We start from the raw sequence: 21,686 nt of genomic DNA, 5'->3' as shown, positions 1-21,686 counted from the left end.
ACAGCATCGGCCACACCCTGGAGACAAGGGCACTCCAGTCATGTCTACCTTTTGGGGTCCATGCATCCGCTGAGGTTCACCATCCTTGGTCCCATGCCTCCTTTCTGGTTCTTCTCCCAGCCAACTGCTTTAGGACAATCTTAAGGTAGATAAAACATAAGGTTTACTAAAAGGGGGAAATAAAAGCAAACCTGAACTCATGTCTTCACGCTTGTGTGGCAAACACTTCAGACTGAGCCCTGTCACCCCAGCTGCCCTCTCCTTCCCACGTTGACTGCCCTCTTTTTTTTTTTTTTTAACAATGTTTATTTTATATGCGTGAGTGTTTTGCCTGCATGTCAGTACACCATTTGTATGCAGTGTTTTCAGAGGCCAGAAGAAGGCATCAGATCCCCTAGAGTGGGAGTTACAGACAGTTTTGAACCACCACATGGGTGCTGGGAATTGGACCTCTGCAAGAGCAGCCAGTGCCCTTAACTGCTGAGCCATGTCTCCAGCCCAACTGTCCTCTTTTAACTCCTGTTGCAGGAGCCCCTGGAACTCCAATCCCAGAACTCTCGCCAGAGTTTATCTTATTCTGTGCTACAAAGACTGAGACGATATTTCCACGAGTGTAGATCTGTCACCGTGTAGATCTTTCCACATCCTGCATTTAACAGAAACCCCTCAGGGCCATAAGACCTCTCACAATTCCTGCTGCTGTTATGGGACCTCCGTCCTCTCCTTTCTCAAAGACTTCTTCCTTCTATTTAGAATAAGTTTCAACCATTGAGCAGAGAACTCAGCCTTAGGTTACATTTCAGTATCACTTCCAGTGTCTGATCTAAGTAAGGCTCTGGGGCTGTGCTGTGCTGTGCTGTGCTGTGCTGTGCTGGCCTGGGGCTGGGGTTGGGCTGGGGGTGGGGCTGGGGCTGGGGCTGGGTTGGGCTGGGGCTGGGGTTGGGGCTGGGTTGGGTTGGGGCTAGGCTGGGGTTGCAGCTTGGTAGTAGAGCAATATTCAGTGTGCGAAAGCTGCAATAATGGAGCTGAGTTCCATCATCAGTAACACACACACTCTCACACACGTGCACACCCCACATATATGCTAAAACACATGCACAGGTTTTAACACAAGATACACATAACATACACACACCACACACACACACACACACATACACACACACACACACAAACATTTACATTCAAACTCCTGCACACTCAAACACTCACCTACACTAAGACACCCACTGACAAAAATCACTCTGTGTCACATTTACATATGTGTACACGTAGACACACATGCTCATTCAAATATACATTCACTCACACACTCAGATACCCACAACTCACAAATACATTGGTATGCACACATACATTCACCTACATACACTTACAAAGATTAAGCCAACACATACATGCAATATTCAAACACAGACACAGTCTTACACATGCCCACCCACAGTCATATTAACACATGTATCCATATTAACAGAGAAATGTGCACTCACATCCACATATGCACTTACAGGCTTGTATACCAAGTCACATACATAGGCTCACACTCTCTCACACTATGAAAGACACCTCCAACACATGCTCATTTCCACTCATGCAGATATATAGGCTCACAAATGCATGCTCACATACAATTCACATGCATTCACACATAGTGTACATTCACACACACATAAACACACTCACATTCATGAAAATATACTTAAAGACCTTTAGATTTGCATATATATGCACACAAATTTTCAAACTCTCACATATTCATATATATCAATACATGCTCATATACAAGTACCAATTCATACAACCCTGTTGTGGAATATTAGTTTAAGATGTATTACATTTGTCTATGCTGTGGGACATTTGTTTAATGATACAAAGATGTGTTGCATTCTTTTATGTTGTATTTGTTTAAACTCTGTGAAGCCATGTTACTTTGCCTGCCTAATAAAGAGTTGAATGGCCAATAGCCAGTCAGGAGAAAGGATAGGCGGGGCTGGCAGGAAGAGAGAATAAATACAAGGGAGAAATCTGGGAAGAGAGATCTGGGAGCGAAAGGAAGAGAGGTAGATATCAGAGGCCAGCCACCCAGCAAGCCACGGGGTAAGAAGGAAAGACATAGAATAGAGAAAGGTAAAAACCCAGAGGTAAAAGGTAGATGGGATAATTTAAGAAAAGCTGGCTAGAAATAAATGAAGCAAAGGCCAAGCACTTATAAGTAATAATAAGCCACTGCATGATTATTTGGTAGCTGGGTGGTGGGCCCCTTAAAGACCAAACAGTAAAAAAAAACAAAATACACAACCCACACACACATGTGCATGCCCATAAACACTACCACTCCAAATCACACATATAAAATACCCTCTCACATGTACAAACATGTGTGTACACACAATTACACAAACCCTCATGAATGCACATGCTTTATCACTCACTAGCACTCACACGCTCACTTTTATTTAAGGATACACTCAAGCACACTCCCAAAACTCACACACACACCTCATGCACACACACTCAAATATATGCACATGCTCACACTAATGCTCAGATGAAGATGTCAGGACTCCTTTACTAGGGACAAAAGGCTTCAGAGCTCCTCACTCATTTTCTACTGTGAATTCATTATTCTAAACTATTCTTACGTCATGTTTTAAAAATGCTTTTCAGAGCCAGGCAGTGGTGGTGCACGCCTTTAACCCCAGCACTCAGGCGGATCTCTGTGAGTTTGAGGCCAGCCTGGGCTACAGAGTGAGTTCCAGGAAAGGCGCAAAGCTACACAGAGAAACCCTGTCTCTAAAAAAACCAAAAAATGCTTTTCAGATACTACCACCATGACACAAGCCATGGTCTCCCCTTTATACAAATGGCACCTAAGACAACTGGCTATTTCAAGTTCAAATATCTGCATATACACAAGCCCTTCCCTTTCTATTTATTTGTTTATTTATTTATTTATTTAGAGACAGGAACTCATGTACCCTTGAATTCCTGGCTGGCCTTGAACTCATGATCCTCCTGCCTCTCCTGCCCAAGTTCTGGCATTACAGGCATGCACTTCCATGCTTGGTTGACTACAGCCATTGCTAAGAAAATTAGATGCATTGTAAACTTATTAATAATGAAAACTACTACATGTGGAGATTAGTAATCTACACATCTGTTTCTTCTTTTTTTTTTTTTTTTTTTTTTTTTGAGTTTTCAAGACAGGGTCTCTCTGTGTAGCTTTGCGCCTTTCCTGGGACTCACTTGGTAGCCCAGGCTGGCCTCGAACTCACAGAGATCCGCCTGCCTCTGCCTCCCGAGTGCTGGGATTAAAGGTGTGCGCCACCACCGCCCAGCTACACATCTGCTTCTATATAAGCCATCCTCATAACACACAGTCCCAACAAAGGAAGAACGTGTTGGGAATGAGACGGTGTCCACTCCAGCTGGGAACCAGGCAGAGCGCAGGGGCAGGGGAAGCTGGATTGCAGCTCACCCCAGCAGTGGCCACACCTGCTTCAGCCAGTGTCCACAACAGCTTTCTGCCTACCATGGAGGCTTTACCACTTCTCACATCACTGCTGTTCCAACTGTGGGATGCCTTAGAGAGCCACGTGTCGCTTAATGATGGGGGAATTTGGAGAAATAACAGGCTGCTGACTGACCCGCTCTGAAAAGACCACAGAGTGTACTTATACAAATTAAGTGGTCATGAGATCCCTAGGCAACAGACTCTTAAGGGACCACCGTGCTATGTGGTGGATGTTGTTATGTCACACATGGCTACACTGAAGAGTGTGGCTATGGAAACGCCTTGGGCTCACATCATGATGCTAAGTAAGTCTTCATAATGTTTATTATACAGCTTTATTTGCAGCTAAGTGGAAACACTAATTTATATGTAAAACAGAAGGAAAGCGCCCCTTCTAAGATGGGTAATCACTCTTCAACAAAGAACATGAAAAAGGTGGAGATGTACAAGCCTTCATCAGTTGGGAATGAAGAGCAGGCCTGGTATTGAAAAGCATGAGCCACACCAGAGAAGGGAACAGAGTGGCTCAGTGCAGACACAGGAAGACAATGTGTCCCCACAGGATAAAATTAGGAGCATGGGAAAGGGGTCTGGTGGCTGCATCTTCTTGGCTTCACTTTTTAGTGACTCTCTGCATACTCTATTTTTGAGTTGCAACTTAATAAAGGGAAGTCAGTGCATCTTAAGGGAGCGTGCCAGGAGCTATTTCAGGATGCACCAGAAGAGGGCGCCAAGCCAAACGCTAATCAGAAAGCCTCTGAAAGGCGTGGCTTCCTCCCTGGACCACGCAGAAGTTTCTCCATTCACTTCTCCTGTTGTATTTAAAATCTCCAGGCTGGAGTACAGAGTCAACAAGAAATGGGGCGATCTTGAGTCCTTCTGACTTCAGCACTTGGGAAGAGATGAGGCATGCCACCACCTGATACCCACACACCAAGGCACACCAGTGCACTGAAGAAAACTGTGCAGTCTACATGGAGCTGCTCTGCAGATGTGCATCACATGGATGTAGGGGATTCATCTGGGAAGAACTATGAAGTGATAGTGTGGACAGTAAGCTTAATAGACCCCCGAATGAACAGCATCATGGGCTGGACACTAACTACTCAGCTTTCTCACAGGACACACACTTCACACACAGTACTTTGTGGTGTGGGCATTTTCCCCATTCACTCAGACTTGCACATGAATTCTACCTTGAGTGTGTATGCATTGCATGTCTGCACATACACTTTGTATAAATTTGCACACAGACAGACACATCTAGCACTATTTGTAAATGCCTCTCAGACTGTTTTCTAATCTACAAAACATGGATAAATGCTAACACCTGCCACGCAAGGGGGAGAGAAGACATTAGAAGTGGAAGGAGAAATGTGCCTTTGCTGACTGATACCCCTTATGGAGAACAGCGTTACACACACCTTCAAGTACTCAATGAATAAACACGTTAATTAATTAACTTCCTCGAGGAAGAGGCATGGATAAAGATTTCATGTTGATCAAAAACTAAACAAATAAACATAAAGCTGGAGAAACACCTCCCAGACTGGAAAAGTCCACTGGAGAAGCTGCCAGCAAACTCAGCCTCTGCTCAGGGCTGACCACAGTTGCCCTCTGCTCCGGGGAGGCTCTCACACTGCCCGCGAGGGGAGCTGTGCCTTCTCTTGGGCCATTGTGAGGCTGGAAGCAGGGTCTCTGGTCACTCATTATACACATTGGCAAAGACTTGCCAATTACCTGGGCTAAATGCCATTTCTGGAAGTTTCACCTCGAAGATGATGCTGTGTGCCACATCTCTCGCCCCCTGCATGGTGCGGTCACGAAAGCAGAGGACTTCAACGGACTGGAAACTGCCGCTCCTGTTGCCCCCACCGGATTTGTGTTTATTTCATTTGATTAAGAAAGGAGAAGAAAAAGAGCTGGCGTAAGTGCTTTCCAGGCCAGCTGCAGAGAATCCAGGGCATGCAATCATGCCTGTCTGACCTTCTTAACCTTGTAGAGATTTTGAGCACATTCGTGCAGGCACCCTCTGTCTGTGCATTTAGAGTCTGGCTGCCAATTTAGCTGGGATTTTTCCCCCGCTAGGTGAACTTTTCTAGGGCAATCACACAGCAGACAGAGAGTTCTGACAAAGGAAGAAGCTTTTAAATCTGGGGTGGGATGCTCCCAAGATCTTAACATGGGACCCCTGAGGCCCTGTGCCAGTAGCCAGGAGACACACAGCAAATGAGCTGGGACTCCCTGAGTGCATGAATAACCAGTCTCTCCAGGGTCTGTCAATATTTGTCTATGTTTATATTTTGGAGTAAACATTTTTACTTAAGTAAAGCAAGCATAGAGAAAATCACACAATCCCTCTAAGCTTGACCACACCTATCTGGAGCACCCCCTCCTAGGTCCTCACAGTGACTTTGCCTGATGTGAACTACATAAATGGAATCATGACATGTATTCTTTCAGGCTGGCTAAATTCACTAAACACTGTGTTTGAAAAGCCATCTATAGCTGATTGTGCTGGTGAACACCTTTAGTTCTAGCACTCAGAAGGCAGAGCCAGGCACATCTCTGTGAGTTCCAGGTCACCAGAGCTACACAGTAAGACTCTGTCTTAAAAAAAAAAAAAAGGCACAAATGTGGTGCACATACATACATGGGCAAAATACTCAATACACATGAAATAAAAATAAGCCTTAAAAAAAAAAGCAAGAGAAGCCGTGCATGAAGACACACTCAGATAGGACACCTGCTATGAGGTGCCTCCCAGGCCTCTGCCATCCATTTGGAACGGAAGGGCATGAGGCTGGGCCTAGTAACCACAGTGCTGCTATACACTGTATGTGTGCATGTGCCTGTGTGTGTGTGCATGTGCCTGTGTGTGTGTGTGTGTGTGTGTGTGTGTGTGTATGTGTGTGTATGCATGAGTTTGTGCATGTGTCTGTGCCTGTGTGTGTGTGTGTGAGTGCATGTGTGTGTATGCATGAGTTTGTGCATGTGCGTGTGTGTGTGTGTGTGTGTGTGTGTGTGTGTGTGTGTGTGTGTGTGTCTGCTTGCATCCAGCCTGTACCACTGTGAGCAACAAGCTCAGAACACCACCACAGAGCCGTGGGTGTTTTTACCTCCAGCAGATCCTACCACAAGTGTTGCAGCATCTTTTGTGAATTTTGCTGCCTCCCATTTCCACTATACAAGCATGGTCACTTTCTTAGGTGATGTTGGCAGGGGCCGCTGACCTCTTACAGGTTTATTTCCCTGATACCCAGTGATGCTGAGTATCTTATTAAGTGTAAGTTGGCTTTTCCCAATACCCCTTTTTATTATTTAAGGATTAGGAAAGTTTTTTAAAGGTGGGAGGTGGTAGCAATAGGAAATTCCTGTCTAAAAGCAGGAAGGGAGGGCTGGAAAATGTCAGTATCAAGGCATCCAGCTATGACCTCACCATGATCTAAGTGACTTCAGCATAGTACAGGCTAGGGCTGAAGCTGGGACTCCTTAGCAGACCTGCTTAAGAGCACCAGGGGTAGAAACTGGACCACAACTAATTTAATTGGCTTATTTTCTAGTTCCATGTCAGGAATGAAATCAATGCCCTTAGGGACAGATGCTGACATAAGTAGACCCTTATGGAAACATACAGATGAAGACACACAGACATGGACACACATGTAAATACCATCTGTGGGCTGCCAGGACCAAAAAATTCCTCAAAGGCCATCCAGGGTACTGGGCTAGGTTACAGGGATCGTACACACCAACTGTTATCTGTGAACAGAAAACACTTGCTGAGGGCCACACACCAGGTCAGTTTGATAGGACCGCACGAGGCTAACCCTCCATGGAAAGTGGACACTTGGCGGAAGGCGGAAGGGAAGAAAGGCTTGGGATCTCACCCTAGACAAGAGGACTCCTGGACAGGTAAGAACTGGAACGTTTTCCCCTGTGCTCCCTGGCCCAGCACACGGCTTGGCAGACAGCAGGAACTAGAGAGAAAGGACCAGCAGGAAGGGATGGAGAGAGGGAGGGGAGGAGGAGGGGCGAGGGACAGGAGAGAGATAGAGGGCTGGGACTGAACTCAAGACTTACAAGGAGAGCCCTCTGAGAAATGCAAGCTCTAAGAATGGTTCATCTGCGTGTAATGAAGACAGGAAATGAGGACAAGGCCTGGGCCCCGAGTCTACAGTTGGTTCAAATTAAAAAGCTACATGTCTGCAGAGTAGGAATACATGTTCCTCCCACCTCTTTCCACTGCTCCCTTAACCCTGACTTCCATCTGGAGAATTCTACTCAACTTCAAACCACAAGTCTCCGGCGAGGTCTTTACTTGGGGAGGTCTGGAGTGGCCCCTCCTCCCACGGGCCATCATGCTAGAGGTGAGGTGTGTCTTTTCCCGTCTCCTCTCTGTCAAAAGGCACCTGGTCTCCCTCCCTCTCTCCCTCCCACGCCCTCTCTTTCCGAGACAGGGTTTCTCTGTGTAGCTCTGGCTGTCCTGGAACTTGCTGGCCTCAAACTCACAGATCCACCTGCCTCTGCCTCCTGAGTGCTGTGTGCACCACCACATCCAGCCAGATACTGATTTCTAAAATCCATTCTCAATAACAGATGCCAGGGTGCCTTGGACATGTGGCTGATTTTAGAGCTGAGATAGAGAACACAAGCTGTGTCTGGACCATCTTAGAGTACTAGAAAACAGGGAGTACTCAAGGACCATCTTAGAGTACCAGAAAACAGGAAGTACTCAAGGACCATCTCAGAGTACCAGAAAACAGGAAGTACTCAAGGACCATCTCAGAGTACCAGAAAACAGGAAGTACTCAAGGACCATCTCAGAGTACCAGAAAACAGGAAGTACTCAAGGACCATCTCAGAGTACCAGAAAACAGGAAGTACTCAAGGACCATCTCAGAGTACCAGAAAACAGGAAGTACTCAAGGACCATCTCAGAGTACCAGAAAACAGGAAGTACTCAAGGGGGGGAAAGAATGAGGCCACATAAGGGAAATGAAGAGAGGAGCACAAAGAGCCTGAGTGTTCAAACAGGAGCAACCAGAGGACAAGTGAGTTCAGGGAGACCTGACCTAAACTCTATCAAGCGTCCTTGGCCCCATGGCAGAGAGCCTGCCTAGTGTGCCAGGCTCTGAATTCCAGCCTCAGCTCTGCCAAAGAAATTGATAATCCACACCCATCAATACTGGAATTAATAAGTCAATAAGAACTCAAACAATAGATACGGATGCTGTCCTCTTTAGGAGAGAAACTTAATCCTCCCATCTCTGGGGGAGACTGAACTGAGGGATTTGTTTCCAAAGCAAAAACAGTAACTTTAAAGGAGAAGGCTGTAACCAAGAGTGCCATGTGGACATCAGGGATCCCTGGGGAGGAGGAAAGAACAGGGGTACTTGATTACATTTGGATTCTTAAAAAAAAAAAAAAAAAAAACCCATAACCACATTCTTTTTTAAAAAATTAATTTATTGTTTATACAATATTTTGATTATATTATTTCCTCTCCACCGACTCCCCTCATACCCACCCAATGTTCTTTCACCCTAAAACAAAACAAATACCAACACAAATAAGTTTATATATATATAAACAATAAGACAAAAATACCAAAATGAAACTAGATCAGTTACGGGGCTAGAGGAAAACTGACTACTATTATTCTGGTAAATGGACATAGCAATAAAATGACTCCTAATGACATATTGCTGTGCCCATAGACCAGAGCATTGCTCAACCCTCATCAGAGAAGCTTGTTCTTATAGTAAATGGGAATTAACAGAGAGACCCACAACTGGACAATGCGCAGAGAGTGAGAGACTTTGGAGCACTCAGTCCTACACGAGATGTCTTGCAGAAGAGGAGGCAGAAAGATAGTAAGAGCCAGAGATGGTGGACAATTCCAAAGAAACAGCAGGATGGACACCCATGACCTCACAGACACTGTGGCAGCACGCACAAGACTGGCACTGTGCAAACTGAGAAAATCCCAACCTAACCAAGACGATACTCACTGTCACTGGGAATATCAGTTATACTGCAGGGCAGGCCCCATGGCTAGGAGTGGTTGGCCAATGCAGAACAGACTCACCAATGCAACACACACACACACACACACACACACACACACACACACACACACACACGATTTTTTGTCTTAATTTTTTGTCTAGTTTGTGTCCATAGGCGCATTTTAATAAGGAAACAGATATTCTGAAAACATAGCTGAACTGTCAGATTGTCAAGGTCATCAACACAAGACGGTTTGGAGAGCCAAGAGCCCAAGGAGACACAGCACAACAGAAAAACTGCAGTGTGATGCTCTGGGTCAGGAGCTACTGGGAAACCCAGAGGGCTGCAGCAGCCCTGGCTGCTGAGCTCTGAAGAAGGAGCAGGGGTGAGGTAGTAACGTGAAGGAAAACCAGAACTGCACAAGGCCAGACCGGAACTCTGCACCATTCTGCAACACATTCTTTTTGATATTTTCCCAGTTACCTTTAAAATTATTTTGTTTTTTATGTGTATGAATGTTTTCCTTGCATGCATATTTTTGCACCATGTGATAGCTGGTACCCACAGAGGTCAGAAGAGCGCATTGGATCCCCTGGAACTGGAGTTATGGATGGTTGTAAATTGGTACATGGGTGCTGGGAATCAAACCTGGATCCTCTGAAGAGCAGCGATGCACTTCACCACTGAGCCATCTCTCCAGGCCCACTGGTTACTTTTCAAGTTGTATTTTATGTGTATAGGTGTTGTGCTTGCATGCATGACTGTGTACTGGGTGTGAAGTACCAAAAGAGGGCAGCAGATTCCCTGAAACTGGATTTACAGATGGTTATGAGCTACCAGGTAGGGGGTTGGGAATCAAACCTTGGTCCTCTGGAAAAGCAGTCAGTGCTCTTAACCACCAAGCAATCTCTCTAGTTCCTGCAACTATCTTCTATAAATCTAAAGTTATTCCAAAATAAAAGTTTAATTTTTAATGATAAAGTGGATGCTGAGTGTCTAGAGAGCATGGGGAATCCTTTTCATCCTTCTACGATCTTAGACATATAGTAGCTGTCTAGTAAATGTTTATTGAATGATGGAAAGACAGATGAACAAAGGCTAGGATGGCCTTTGGCATTTGTCCAGCATGTGCAGGTCCTGTGTTTGATTCCCAGCACTGCCAGGAAGCAAAACAAAACAAAATCTATGGCCGAAGGCTGGATATAACTGGGAGGAAAGGGAGCAAGAATGAGGAAGGAGGCGGAAAGGTAGCTGGCAGAGAACCATGCAGCCATGAATTTCCTTTGTAAGCACAATGTAGATTAAATAAAAACATGGTTGACATGTGCTCATGCACACAAATGTAAGTTGTGTGTGCATGTGTGGGGAGGAAAGCAGGGAGGGGGAAGGAGAGGGAGAGAGGGGTAGTGCTGGGGATGTCTTTCTGTGTGCTGTGAATGTGTTGCTCTGATTGATTGATAAATAAAATGCTGATTGGCCAGTAGCCAGGCAGGAAGTATAGTATAGTATAGTATAGTATAGTATAGTATAGTATAGTATAGTATAGTGTAGTGTAGTGTAGTGTAGTATAGTATAGCGTAGCGTAGCGTAGCATAGCATAGCACAGGATAGCATAGCATAGTATAGCATAGCATAGCATAGCATAGTATAGCATAGCATAGCATAACATTGCTGTGGGATGTTCTGTATGTCCTGTGGGAGCCCATTCTCAGGTTCTTTGTGGCATTACCCAGCAGGTCCGCATAGAGGATGATTAGGACCATGGGCCTGAGTGCAGGTGTTTGAGATGGTCTGCACTTGGCTGTGCTGGGGGATGGTCTATATGTCAAGTTGCTCTGATTGGTTAATAAATAAAACCTGATCGGCCGTGGCTAGGCAGGAAAGATAGGCGGGACTAACAGAGAGGAGAAATAAAAGGTCAGAAAGGCAGAAGGAGACGCTGCAGCCGCCGCAATGACCAGAGAGGCTGCAGCCGCCGCCATGACCAGCAGCATGTGAAGACGCCAGTAAGCCACCAGCCACATGGCAAGGTATAGATGTATGGAAATGGATCAATTTAAGATAAAAGGAAATGGTTAATTTAAGATAAAGGAACAGTTAGCAAGAAGCCTGCCACAGCCATACGGTTTGAAAGCAATATAAGTGTCTGTGTTTACTTGGTTGGGTCTGAGCGGCTGTGGGACTGGCGGGTGACAGAGATTTGTCCTGACTGTGGGCAAGGCGAAAAAATCAAGCTACATAACATAGTATAGTATAGGTGGGATAAGGAGAAAGGAGAATTCTGGGAAGTGGAAGGCTGAGTCAGGAGAATCTGCCAGCCGCCGCCATGAGAAACAAGATGTAAAGATACTGGTAAGCCATGATTCATGTGGCAAGGTATAGATTTATAGAAATGGGTTAATTTAACATGTAAGGTCTAGCTAGCAAGAAGCCCGAGCCATTAGGCAATACAGTTCATAATTAATATAAGCTTCTGAGTGATTATTTTATAAGTGGGCTGTGGGCTGCAGGACTGAGGGGGCTTGGCGGGACCTGAAGAGAAACTTCAGCTACAGGGTAGTGATAGATATTGGGGAGAAATGGGCTTGTGCCATCATGCACGTGTGGAGTCAGAGGACAACTGTGTGGAGTCAGATCTTCCTTCCACCTTTACATGGGTTCTGGGGATTGAACTCTGCTCACCAGGCTTGCGCTTGCACTGTAAGCGCCTTTCCCCAGCAAGCCATGTCACCACCACCACCTCCCCTCCCTTTCGAGACAGGGTCTCACCATGCAGTTGTGCCTGTCCTGGATCTCACCCTGTAGACCAGGATGGCCTCAAACTCACAGAGATCCACCTGCCCCTGCCTCCAAGTGCTGGGAGTAAAGGTGTGTGCCGGAACACCCAGTTCTTTCTCACTTTTCATTTAAATCAGCCCAGAAACTTTATGTAATTGTTTCATACAATGTTCAGTGTGATGTAAGGCAAAAGCAGAAGCTGAAACAACATTTAGACTGAAAAAACAAAACAAAACAAAAAAAAATATCCCAAAACCATGCCATATTACCAACAGCTAAAGGAACCTCTGTCCACAGCTTCATGCATGACTACTGTGCTGGTTGGCTCCCCACACCCCTCAATTTCCAACTTGACTCACGTCAGAGTTATCTAGGGAGAGAAATTAAATGCCTCCACCCGACTGCCTCTAGGCAAGTCTGTAGCACATTTTATTGATGAATGATTGATGTGGGGATGCTTAGGGGGGACCAGACCAATGCTGGAAGTGGCACCCCTGGGTAGGTGGAGGTCCTGGGGTGTGTAAGAAAGCAAACTGAGCAAGCCAAGGACACCAAGGCAGTAAGCAGTGCTCCTCCACAGCCTGTTTCAGTTCCTGCTTCCCGCCTTCGCTTCCCTTCACAACAGATGACAACTGTAAGATGAACTAAACCCTTTCTTCCCCAGACTCCTTTGGTTATTGTATTTACCACAGCAATAGAAATCCTAGCTAAGACAACTTCCCCTAACTATTTTTTACATAAATATATTTGTGTTATGACTTCTAAGCAGAAGTGGGATCATGCCATACATGCAGATTTATGTTTAAGTGTGGTCACTGCAGCTTTTTCCTTACTGTAACCGATTGTTTTTTGGACCACTGTGTATTATTAACTCAAGGACCATACATGACAAAACATGGTATCAAACTGAGCAGAAAAAAAAAGAAGGAACCAACACATCCAATATACACAATGACTATAAGACATTCCTGAGCTCAGAAAATTTGATGATATGAAGAAATATGCACATGAGAATGGACACATTCCTCTGCCTCTGGCTGCCCTGGAAGCCCTGATGGTAGAAGCAGTGTGCTGGACTCTTTTCCCATCCTGGTACTTAGCACAGCACCTGCTGCTCAGCACTTGTAGCTGCAGACAACTGAAGCAGTCAGCTTCTCCAGGCCTGTTACACTACCCCTTGCACCCAGTGTCTGGGCACGGGTCCTGGACCAGCTAGAGGGGGAGCCTCTGTTTGAGTGACTGAGACGGGAAGCTCACATACAGAACCACAGCACAGCATCCTCAAGTTCCATTTCCTTCCCTCTCCATTCTTAGCATTCATTTAGTGTCAGTTTTAACACTGGAATTTTCCTGGCCGAGGATGGGGGGCGGCATTGGCAAGCAAGAGAGCTCTGAGATCTGAAATACAAGCATTTCCTTGAGCTCTTCTGCTCTGGCTGCCTGCCACACAGCCACACTGCCACACTGCCACCTGCCACACTGCCACACTGCCACCTGCCATACTGCCACACTGCCACCTGCCATACTGCCCCACAGCCATCTGCCACACAGCCACACAGCCACCTGCCACACTGTCACACAGCCACCTGCCACACTACCACACAGCCACACAGCCACCTGCCACATTGCCACACAGCCACCTGCCACACAGCCACCTGCCACACTGTCACCTGCCACACAGCCACCTGCCACACTGCCACCTGCCACACTGCCAGCCACCTGACACACAGCCACCTGCCACACTGCCACCTGCCACATTGCCACACAGCCACCTGCCACACTGCCACACTGTCACCTGCCACACTGCCACACAGCCACCTGCCACACTGCCACACAGCCACACAGCCACCTGCCACATTGCCACACAGCCACCTGCCACACAGCCACCTGCCACACTGTCACCTGCCACACTGTCACCTGCCACACTGCCACACAGCCACCTGCCACACTGCCACCTGCCACACTGCCACACAGCCACCTGCCACACAGCCACCTACCACACAGCCACCTGCCACACTGCCACACAGCCACATAGCCACCTGCCACACTGCCACCTGCCACATTGCCACACAGCCACCTGCCACACTGCCACACTGTCACCTGCCACACTGCCACACAGCCACCTGCCACACAGTCACCTGCCACACTGCCACCTGCCACACTGCCACACAGCCACCTGCCACATTGCCACACAGCCACCTGCCACATTGCCACACTGCCACCTGCCACATTGCCACACTGCCACACAGCCACCTGCCACACAGCCACCTGCCACACTGCCACCTGCCATGCTTGTGCTGCCCCCTTTTAATGTTCCCCTTTATGCAGCAAGGGGGGAGGGGAGAACATAGCTTCACTCTTTCTCTGACAGCGGAAGGGCTTACACTAAGGCTTGCACAGTGGAGAGGGCACTGTCCACTGTCAGCAGGTGTGTGCCAACGCTGCAGCTAACTGACTGCAAGACCCAAAGGGAATTGCGCCCTTGCCTGCAAATGAAAGGGTTGAGGAGCTGGGGACATAGTGCATGCAGGGCTTGTCTAGCACACAGTAAGTCCTGTGTTCAATCCGCAGCACCACATACACCAGAGCAGTGGCACACACCTGTGATCCTGTCACTCAGGAGGTGGAGGCAGGAGGATCAGAAGTTCAAGGTCATTCTTAGCTACATAGGGAGTTTGGAGCCAGCTTGGACTGTGAGGTCCTATCTCTAGCACCAAAACAGAAGGAAGGAGGGAGGGAGGGAGGAGGGAGTGGGGAGGGAGGGACAGAAAAGGAAAAGTGCTGACTTATTTTGTCTCAAAGGCCTCTTTTCAGATGTGGAGAATTTTGGATGACATCATAGAGAAAAAAGGAATCACAGCTAGGGCCCAGAACAGCAGAGACCAGTGAAGCTTGGTCCCACAGATTCCAAGAGCACCCCAGAGGTATTTAGGAAGAACCTCAGTATCAACCCAGAAAATGACATTCCTCTAGAGATCTGAGTTTCAACTGTCAAATGTGACTTAAAAAAAAAAAAAAAAAAAAAAAAAAAAAAAAAAAAAGTCGGCCTGTGCAGAATGTGACTCACCCTTCAGGGACCTTTGGTAACTGACTAAACATCTCTGAGCTTAGTTTCCTCATCTCTCAAGTGATTCTCACCTGCATTCAGCACAGACTAAGGACTACCATCCAAGAAGCAGTAACCATAGCAACACTACAGACAGCCCCTGCTCCCCACATCCTGTTCCAGTCCATCATCACAGACCACCTCCATCTCCAGTTCCAAGGCCCTTTTATAACTGGTAGAGAAAAATTAAGGGTACGAGGGCCAACTGATCAACACTCTTTGGGTCTCAAGTTTTATCATCCATCTCAAGTAGAGATGGACCCAAATACTATCTACACGGTATACACTATAATATTATACCCCATTCCACAGCAGATGCCCAGCCTCAGAGAAGTGTGTTCCTGAGTAGGAAGGGAATAAGAAATCTTTGAACAGAAATGACCAGTTTCTTAGAACACCCTGACCTAAGATGAGCCATACAGAGCAGGGGTGATTAGTTAAAGAGGAACATCTGCCATGCACCCACAAATGGGGGTCAGGCTGAAAACGCTTGAAGGGAGCTCTCCAATGGAGACAGGCATGCACGGGGCAGACATGCATAACACAGGAAATGAAAAAGCCCACTCGACAACGGGCTAAGTCTTTTGTATCATTTAATCTTCCTTTCAGGATGTGAAAGTGACTCCAAAGTCTCTCGGTGTTTCAGGCGTTAACTTGGAGCCTTAGTGTCAGGAGAGGTTATATGGGGCAGCGAGTACTATGTAAGACAGCTTAATGACAGAAACAAAGACTAGGAGTTCTGGGTTCTAAACCTGGCTCAGCCACAAGTGACTGCATGAACTCGGCCAAATCACTTCCTTTTATGACAAAGCAGCAAAGCTGAAGAGGAGGCTGTTTGGAAGGTCTATAAATACGTCTTCCTTTCTGCTTTGCTGAGAGCGTGTGGTCGGGCGAAGTGGCCCAGCTGGGATCTGGCGACTGTCCATGGAGCACTTTCCAGAAAATGACAGCATGAGAGAAAAAAAGGGCAGAACAGTCAACCTGACCATCTTCAGTGGGAGGGTTTCCCGTAAGGATCCCATACACATGGCTGCCTTTAATACTCAAACACTCGATATCCAGGGCAATGGACAAAGAAGACTCCCTTTTAAAAGCAGAGGGAAGAAAATACAAGTCTCAAGTGCACTTCAAGGTCACAGCCTTCAACAAAGACACAAAGCAGTTCTGAACACTAAGTGGTAGCTAAGTGAAGGGCAGGCCTGGCTAGCAGCAGACGGAAGACAGAACCACAGGGGAACCTTGCTGTAATTATGAAGCATTTTCTACTCTTCGGTAACCATGCTGGATGAAGATGAGCAAGGCTCTCTGGGGACAGGTGGCGGGATGCTGCTGCTGGCTTGGAAGGGGATGGCCTTCCGTGGCAATGCAGTGTCACTGTGGAATCACTCTGTCCAGGTGAAATCAACACTTCTTGTAGGAAATAAGAATTTAAATGGGGGCCGTTTCTGAGCCTGCCGAGTGTGTAAGAACGCAGAGCATCTGATGCCCAGGGGTGGGGGAGTAGTCACTTGCACTAGTGATCTCAACATGGCTCCCCAGGACCGGCTGTCAGACATTCATCGGCACACCATGACTGCACTACACACCGGTGAGTCCTCCCCAGGACTGGCTGTCAGACATTCACCAGCACACCACTGACTACAAACCATAACATGTTCAAGGGTGATGAGATGGATCAGAAGATAAAAATGCTCTCTGGACAACTTTGTGCAGTTGGTGTAAGAAGAGAAATGACTTGTAAGTTGTCTGCTAACATCCACAAGTGTGTCCTTCTCTCTCTCTCTCTCTCTCTCTCTCTCTCTCTCTCTCTCTCTCTCTCTCTCTCTCACACACACACACACACACACACACACACACACACACACACACACACACACACACACACTAATAACTAATAAAATGTTTACTCTCAGGGCTGGAAAGATGGCCCAGTAGATAAGAGCATAAACTGTTCATGCAGATACCAAAGGATGGTTCCCAGCACCCATGCTGGGCAGCTCACAAGTGCCTATAACTCCAACTCCAGGGGTTCTGATGGCCTCTTCTGGACTCCCCTGTGCACAAACCCATAAGTGCACACACACACACACACACACACACACAATTTTTTAAGTGATCATCTCTTCAGTTTAGTAATTCTTGATCTAAAGAGCTTTTCTTTAGAAATAACTCAAGATGCAGGTGAGTTGAGAAGGAATAATTCATACATTTAAAAAAATCACCGGGTGGTGGTGGTGCAGGCCTTTAATCCCAGGGCTCAGAAGGCAGAGGCAGGTGGATCTCTGTGAGTTTGAGGCCAGCCTGGTCTACAGAGAGAGTTTGAAGATAGTCAGGGCTACACAAAGAAACCCTGTCTTGAAAAACAAAAACAACCCCCCCCCCAAAAAAAAACTAAAAGTAACAAAGTATGAGAGTTAGCTGTCAAAAATAGTAAAGATAGTCTGTTATTACACACCTTTTAAAAAGGTGTATAGAGCACGATGATATTGTTCTAGAAGGCTACAATCAAACAGAATATGATATAATTTTTGTTTCAAATACTGCACAGAAAAGGTTACAAGGAAACACACAGTTTATTTCAAAAACAACCAAAGCCGAGCGCGGTGGCACAGGCTCATAATCCCAGCACTCAGGAGGCTGAGGCAGGAGAATCTCCGGTTCCAGGCCAGCCTGGGCTACAGAGTGACACCTTTCCTTGAAAATCAAATAAAAACCTCAAGACTCAAAATAAATGGTTAAAGAACTGTGCAATTGTACAACGATGGTGGCAGGCTGAAGCCGGGAACTAAGCACACACCCAGAACTCAGCCAGCACGGTGCACGGGTGCACTGTTTGTACAAGCTATTTACTATTATTAGTAGTACTGCTGTTATAATGGTGTGAATGGTGCACATGTGCACCATGGTGTATATGGAGTTCAAAGCCTCTCCTTCCACCTTTGCTTGGGCTCCAGAGATCTAGCCCAGGTCTCCAGGCTTGGGTGACAAGTACCTTTAACCAGTCAGCCGGGAGATGACCTATTTGTGGCTCAAATAACTGAGTGGATCATAAATAGAACTCTACAAAGATAAACCATGAGCTGTGGTGTGGTTCAGTGGCAAACTGCTTACCCAGCATGCACGAAGCCTTGGGCTCCATCCTCAGCATTATAAGTGGTGTGTGTGTGTGTGTATTTCCCACCATACATCATCACATGCACATTCTCTCTCTCTCTCTCTCTCTCTCTCTCTCTCTCTCTCTCTCTCTCTCTCTCTCTCTCTCATACACACACACACACACACACACACACATATTTTGGGAAACATTTTTGGGATACATACAATCAAGAACATCTGAGTATTGAGTTACAATGTCACAGGTAATTTTCACTCTCAGTTAAATCCAGCAAGTGTGCATTAAAGGACCTGACATCAATCAAGAATGAGAGAAAAGTTGTCCTGGGTACACTAGCCGAGAACGCCCATGCAGGACCTGTCACTGAGCTAGATGCCCGGCTAGATGTGTGGGGCTGAAAGTGACTCAGAAGCGGCTTCTTTGGTAGGCAGAGTTCCCATTTCTGTAGATTTTTTGAAAACAAAATGAAGAAGAAGAAGAAGAAGAAGAAGAAGAAGAAGAAGAAGAAGAAGAAGAAGAAGAAGAAGAAGAAGAGGAAGGAAGGAAGGAAGGAAGGAAGGAAGGAAGGAAGGAAGGAAGGAAGGAAGGAAGGAAGGAAGGAAGGAAGGAAGGAAGGAAGGGAGAATCTGCTTTTCTCAAAATCCCAAAAAGCAACAACAAACAAAACAAAAGAAGTCAGGTATAATCAGCAGACTCTCCCCCACAGGACTGACATCAAAAGTCACGCATGTCAGTAAATAATTCAGTTGTTTCAGCTCAGAGTGAAGACACTCATGTGTTTCATTTGGGAAGCACCACAAGAAATCACTGCAGACAAAGTGGATCAGAGGCCACAGGAGACCCAAAGAAGTCACTCAGAGGAAAGGCAACCACCAGCTCGGGTGATGGCCGAAAGGAACAGGGAGCAGACTGAGATGTTGAGAACCTGAGAGCTACAGGAAGAAACTATGTGACAAGGGACAGGGAGGTAGCCAGCAAGTGGATGGAAGCAGAGCCATTCTGATGATGCCCGTAAGAGGACCAACAGCCTCCTACAGGGGAGGTCCTGAGTTCAGCGGGGATAAGCAGGAAGATAGATAAAGTGGTAAGGGGGCCACAGGAAGTTCAGGTGTGGGAGGAAATGGTTACTGGAGTCGCAGGTATAAGGATATCACCTAGGAGGGACATCTGAGGACCTCAACACTTCCCCACCTTTCCCATGAAGACAGGAGGCTCACTGAGAACAACTTCCGGATGAAAATGGAGCTGGGAAGGGGAGGCAGGGCTGCAGTGTAGCTCAGCCAGAGAGGGCTTACACAGCACCGGTGAGTTGTCCTAGGTTCCATTCCCAGTACTGCCCATTGGGGGGAGGGGGAGGGCGGAGACACAGAGACAGAGATCAAAGAGGAGAGGCTGGGGGCAGATGTGGTGTGGTGGCAGGAAACAGATGAACCCCGTTTGAAGGGTGAACACACCTGCAGGAGCTCACACTGAAATGAATGCCTGCTCTTAGAAGAGGGTCAATCATTCATGGAAACACCATGACACAGGGAACACTCAAGAGAAGCTGGAATTATCTGAACAGCAAACTAAGGCTAAGGCAGTAAAAGCAGGCATACCTAATCTCACCTGGACTCTTCAGATATATTTAGGGGGGCTCTACTACAGCCCCTGTTTCTTAGGAAGCCTGCTTGGATGGCACCAGGCCATGATGGCCTCTCCCTTTCTTCCACTTTTACCAGTGGGTGGCTCTGGAGCACCCAGGTTGCAGTAAATGTGGCATCCACAGAAGGGGCACAGCACGGCTGCTGTGCTGAGTGTTCACCAGCTACCCAGAACCTGGGCCAGAGGACCGTGAGAACGCACTAGCATCATGTTGGAATGCAAGGGGTAAAGAGGAGGCTGCAGCTGGACCCCATATGAGGACAGGAAACAGCACATGCACATAGTCAGTTGTCACTTTGGGGGAGATAAATCCATAAGTAGGGCATCAACCAGTGAAGACAAAGGGAAGAGTCCACCAGAGGGCAGAATGCCAGCATGTGGTGTTTGGAGGGCACGGCTGCAGCCAGAGTGCAAGCTTTACCTTGGGGAGCAGTGGGAGATGAGGCAGGGCTAGCCTAGGGCATTTCCACTTTATCCTGAAGGGCTGCAGGAAGAGGAGGGATGTGGCCACAGGCTGGAGAATGGAAGGGAGCACTCATGGCCACAGGCTGGAGAATGCATGTGGAGAATGGAAGGGAGCACTCATGGTCACAGGCTGGAGAATGCATGTGGAGAATGGAAGGGAGCACTCATGGCCACAGGCTGGAGAATGCACATGGAGAATGGAAGGGAGCACTCATGGCCACAGGCTGGAGAATGCACATAGAGAATGGAAGGGAGCACTCATGGCCACAGGCTGGAGAATGCACATGGAGAATGGAAGGGAGCACTCATGGCCACAGGTTGAGAGGCTGGCAAACTCCAGTGAGGTTAACAGTGTTCACAGCTGCTGTGACACTTTCTACAATGTGAAATAGCACAGGTAACCAACCAGTGTATCAATGTCTCATTTCTTTGGGCCTTTTGTTTGATTCCTTCAATTTCCATGAACTTTCATGTGGGTGCCTCTTCGGCTCTATAAGGCTCTGGGGTCTGTGAAGACAGCTATTGCAGTGTCTGTCTTTCAAGTTCTAGTCCACAAGGAGGCAGTCAGCACATGTGCTGAGCGATCCAGGCTTTCCTGAGATCTGTCCTTAACCAACAGTGTAATTCTAAGCAAATGAGGGGCAATGGTCCTGGCTGCAGAGGTCCTTGGTGGCATGAACCCCTGCAGAGTTCAGAGGAGATTCAAGGTTCGTGCAGTCTCTTAAAATATGCTGGGGAATGAGGGGAAGAAAACACAAGGGAGAAGAGAAGTGGGAATGTACCTAGTGCCTGCTACATAGTGAGAGCCTGCTACATGTCAAGAATCCACACTACACATTAGGGCCTGCTACATGCAAGACACCCACTACATATTGGGCCTGCTATATGATGAGCATCCACTATGTGCTGAGTATTGGGGGGCGGGGGGGCAAGCTCTATCTAGCCTTGGCTGTCCTAAAACTCACTATGTAGATTAGGCTGGCCTTGAACTCACAGAGATCCACTTGCCTCCTGAGTGCCGGGATTACAAGTGAGTGCTACCACGACCTGCT

General features: G+C 47.1%; 1 protein-coding gene across 4 annotated transcripts in view; it reads right to left on the bottom strand.

The window, feature by feature from the left end:
• The window catches only part of Atg7 (autophagy related 7), a 229,946-nt gene that overhangs the window by 156,729 nt on the left and 51,531 nt on the right, over window positions 1-21,686 (bottom strand). For 2 of the 4 annotated variants that reach the window (XM_042273856.2, XM_042273855.2), the window contains exons 8-10: window positions 7,188-7,276; window positions 5,255-5,376; window positions 49-139 (exon numbers count right to left, since the gene is read on the bottom strand). In XM_042273856.2, coding sequence (XP_042129790.2) covers window positions 49-139; window positions 5,255-5,376; window positions 7,188-7,276 — 302 coding nt within the window. The remainder of the gene's footprint in view (window positions 1-48; window positions 140-5,254; window positions 5,377-7,187; window positions 7,277-21,686) is intronic. The other 2 variants (XM_076567632.1, XM_076567633.1) reach the window with 1 other exon arrangement.

The sequence above is a fragment of the Peromyscus maniculatus genome, chromosome 3 (assembly GCF_049852395.1).
Source record: "Peromyscus maniculatus bairdii isolate BWxNUB_F1_BW_parent chromosome 3, HU_Pman_BW_mat_3.1, whole genome shotgun sequence".
NCBI lineage: Eukaryota > Metazoa > Chordata > Mammalia > Rodentia > Cricetidae > Peromyscus > Peromyscus maniculatus.
The sequence above is the reverse complement of the archived record's forward strand: the minus strand, read 5'-3'. Positions and strand labels throughout refer to the sequence as shown.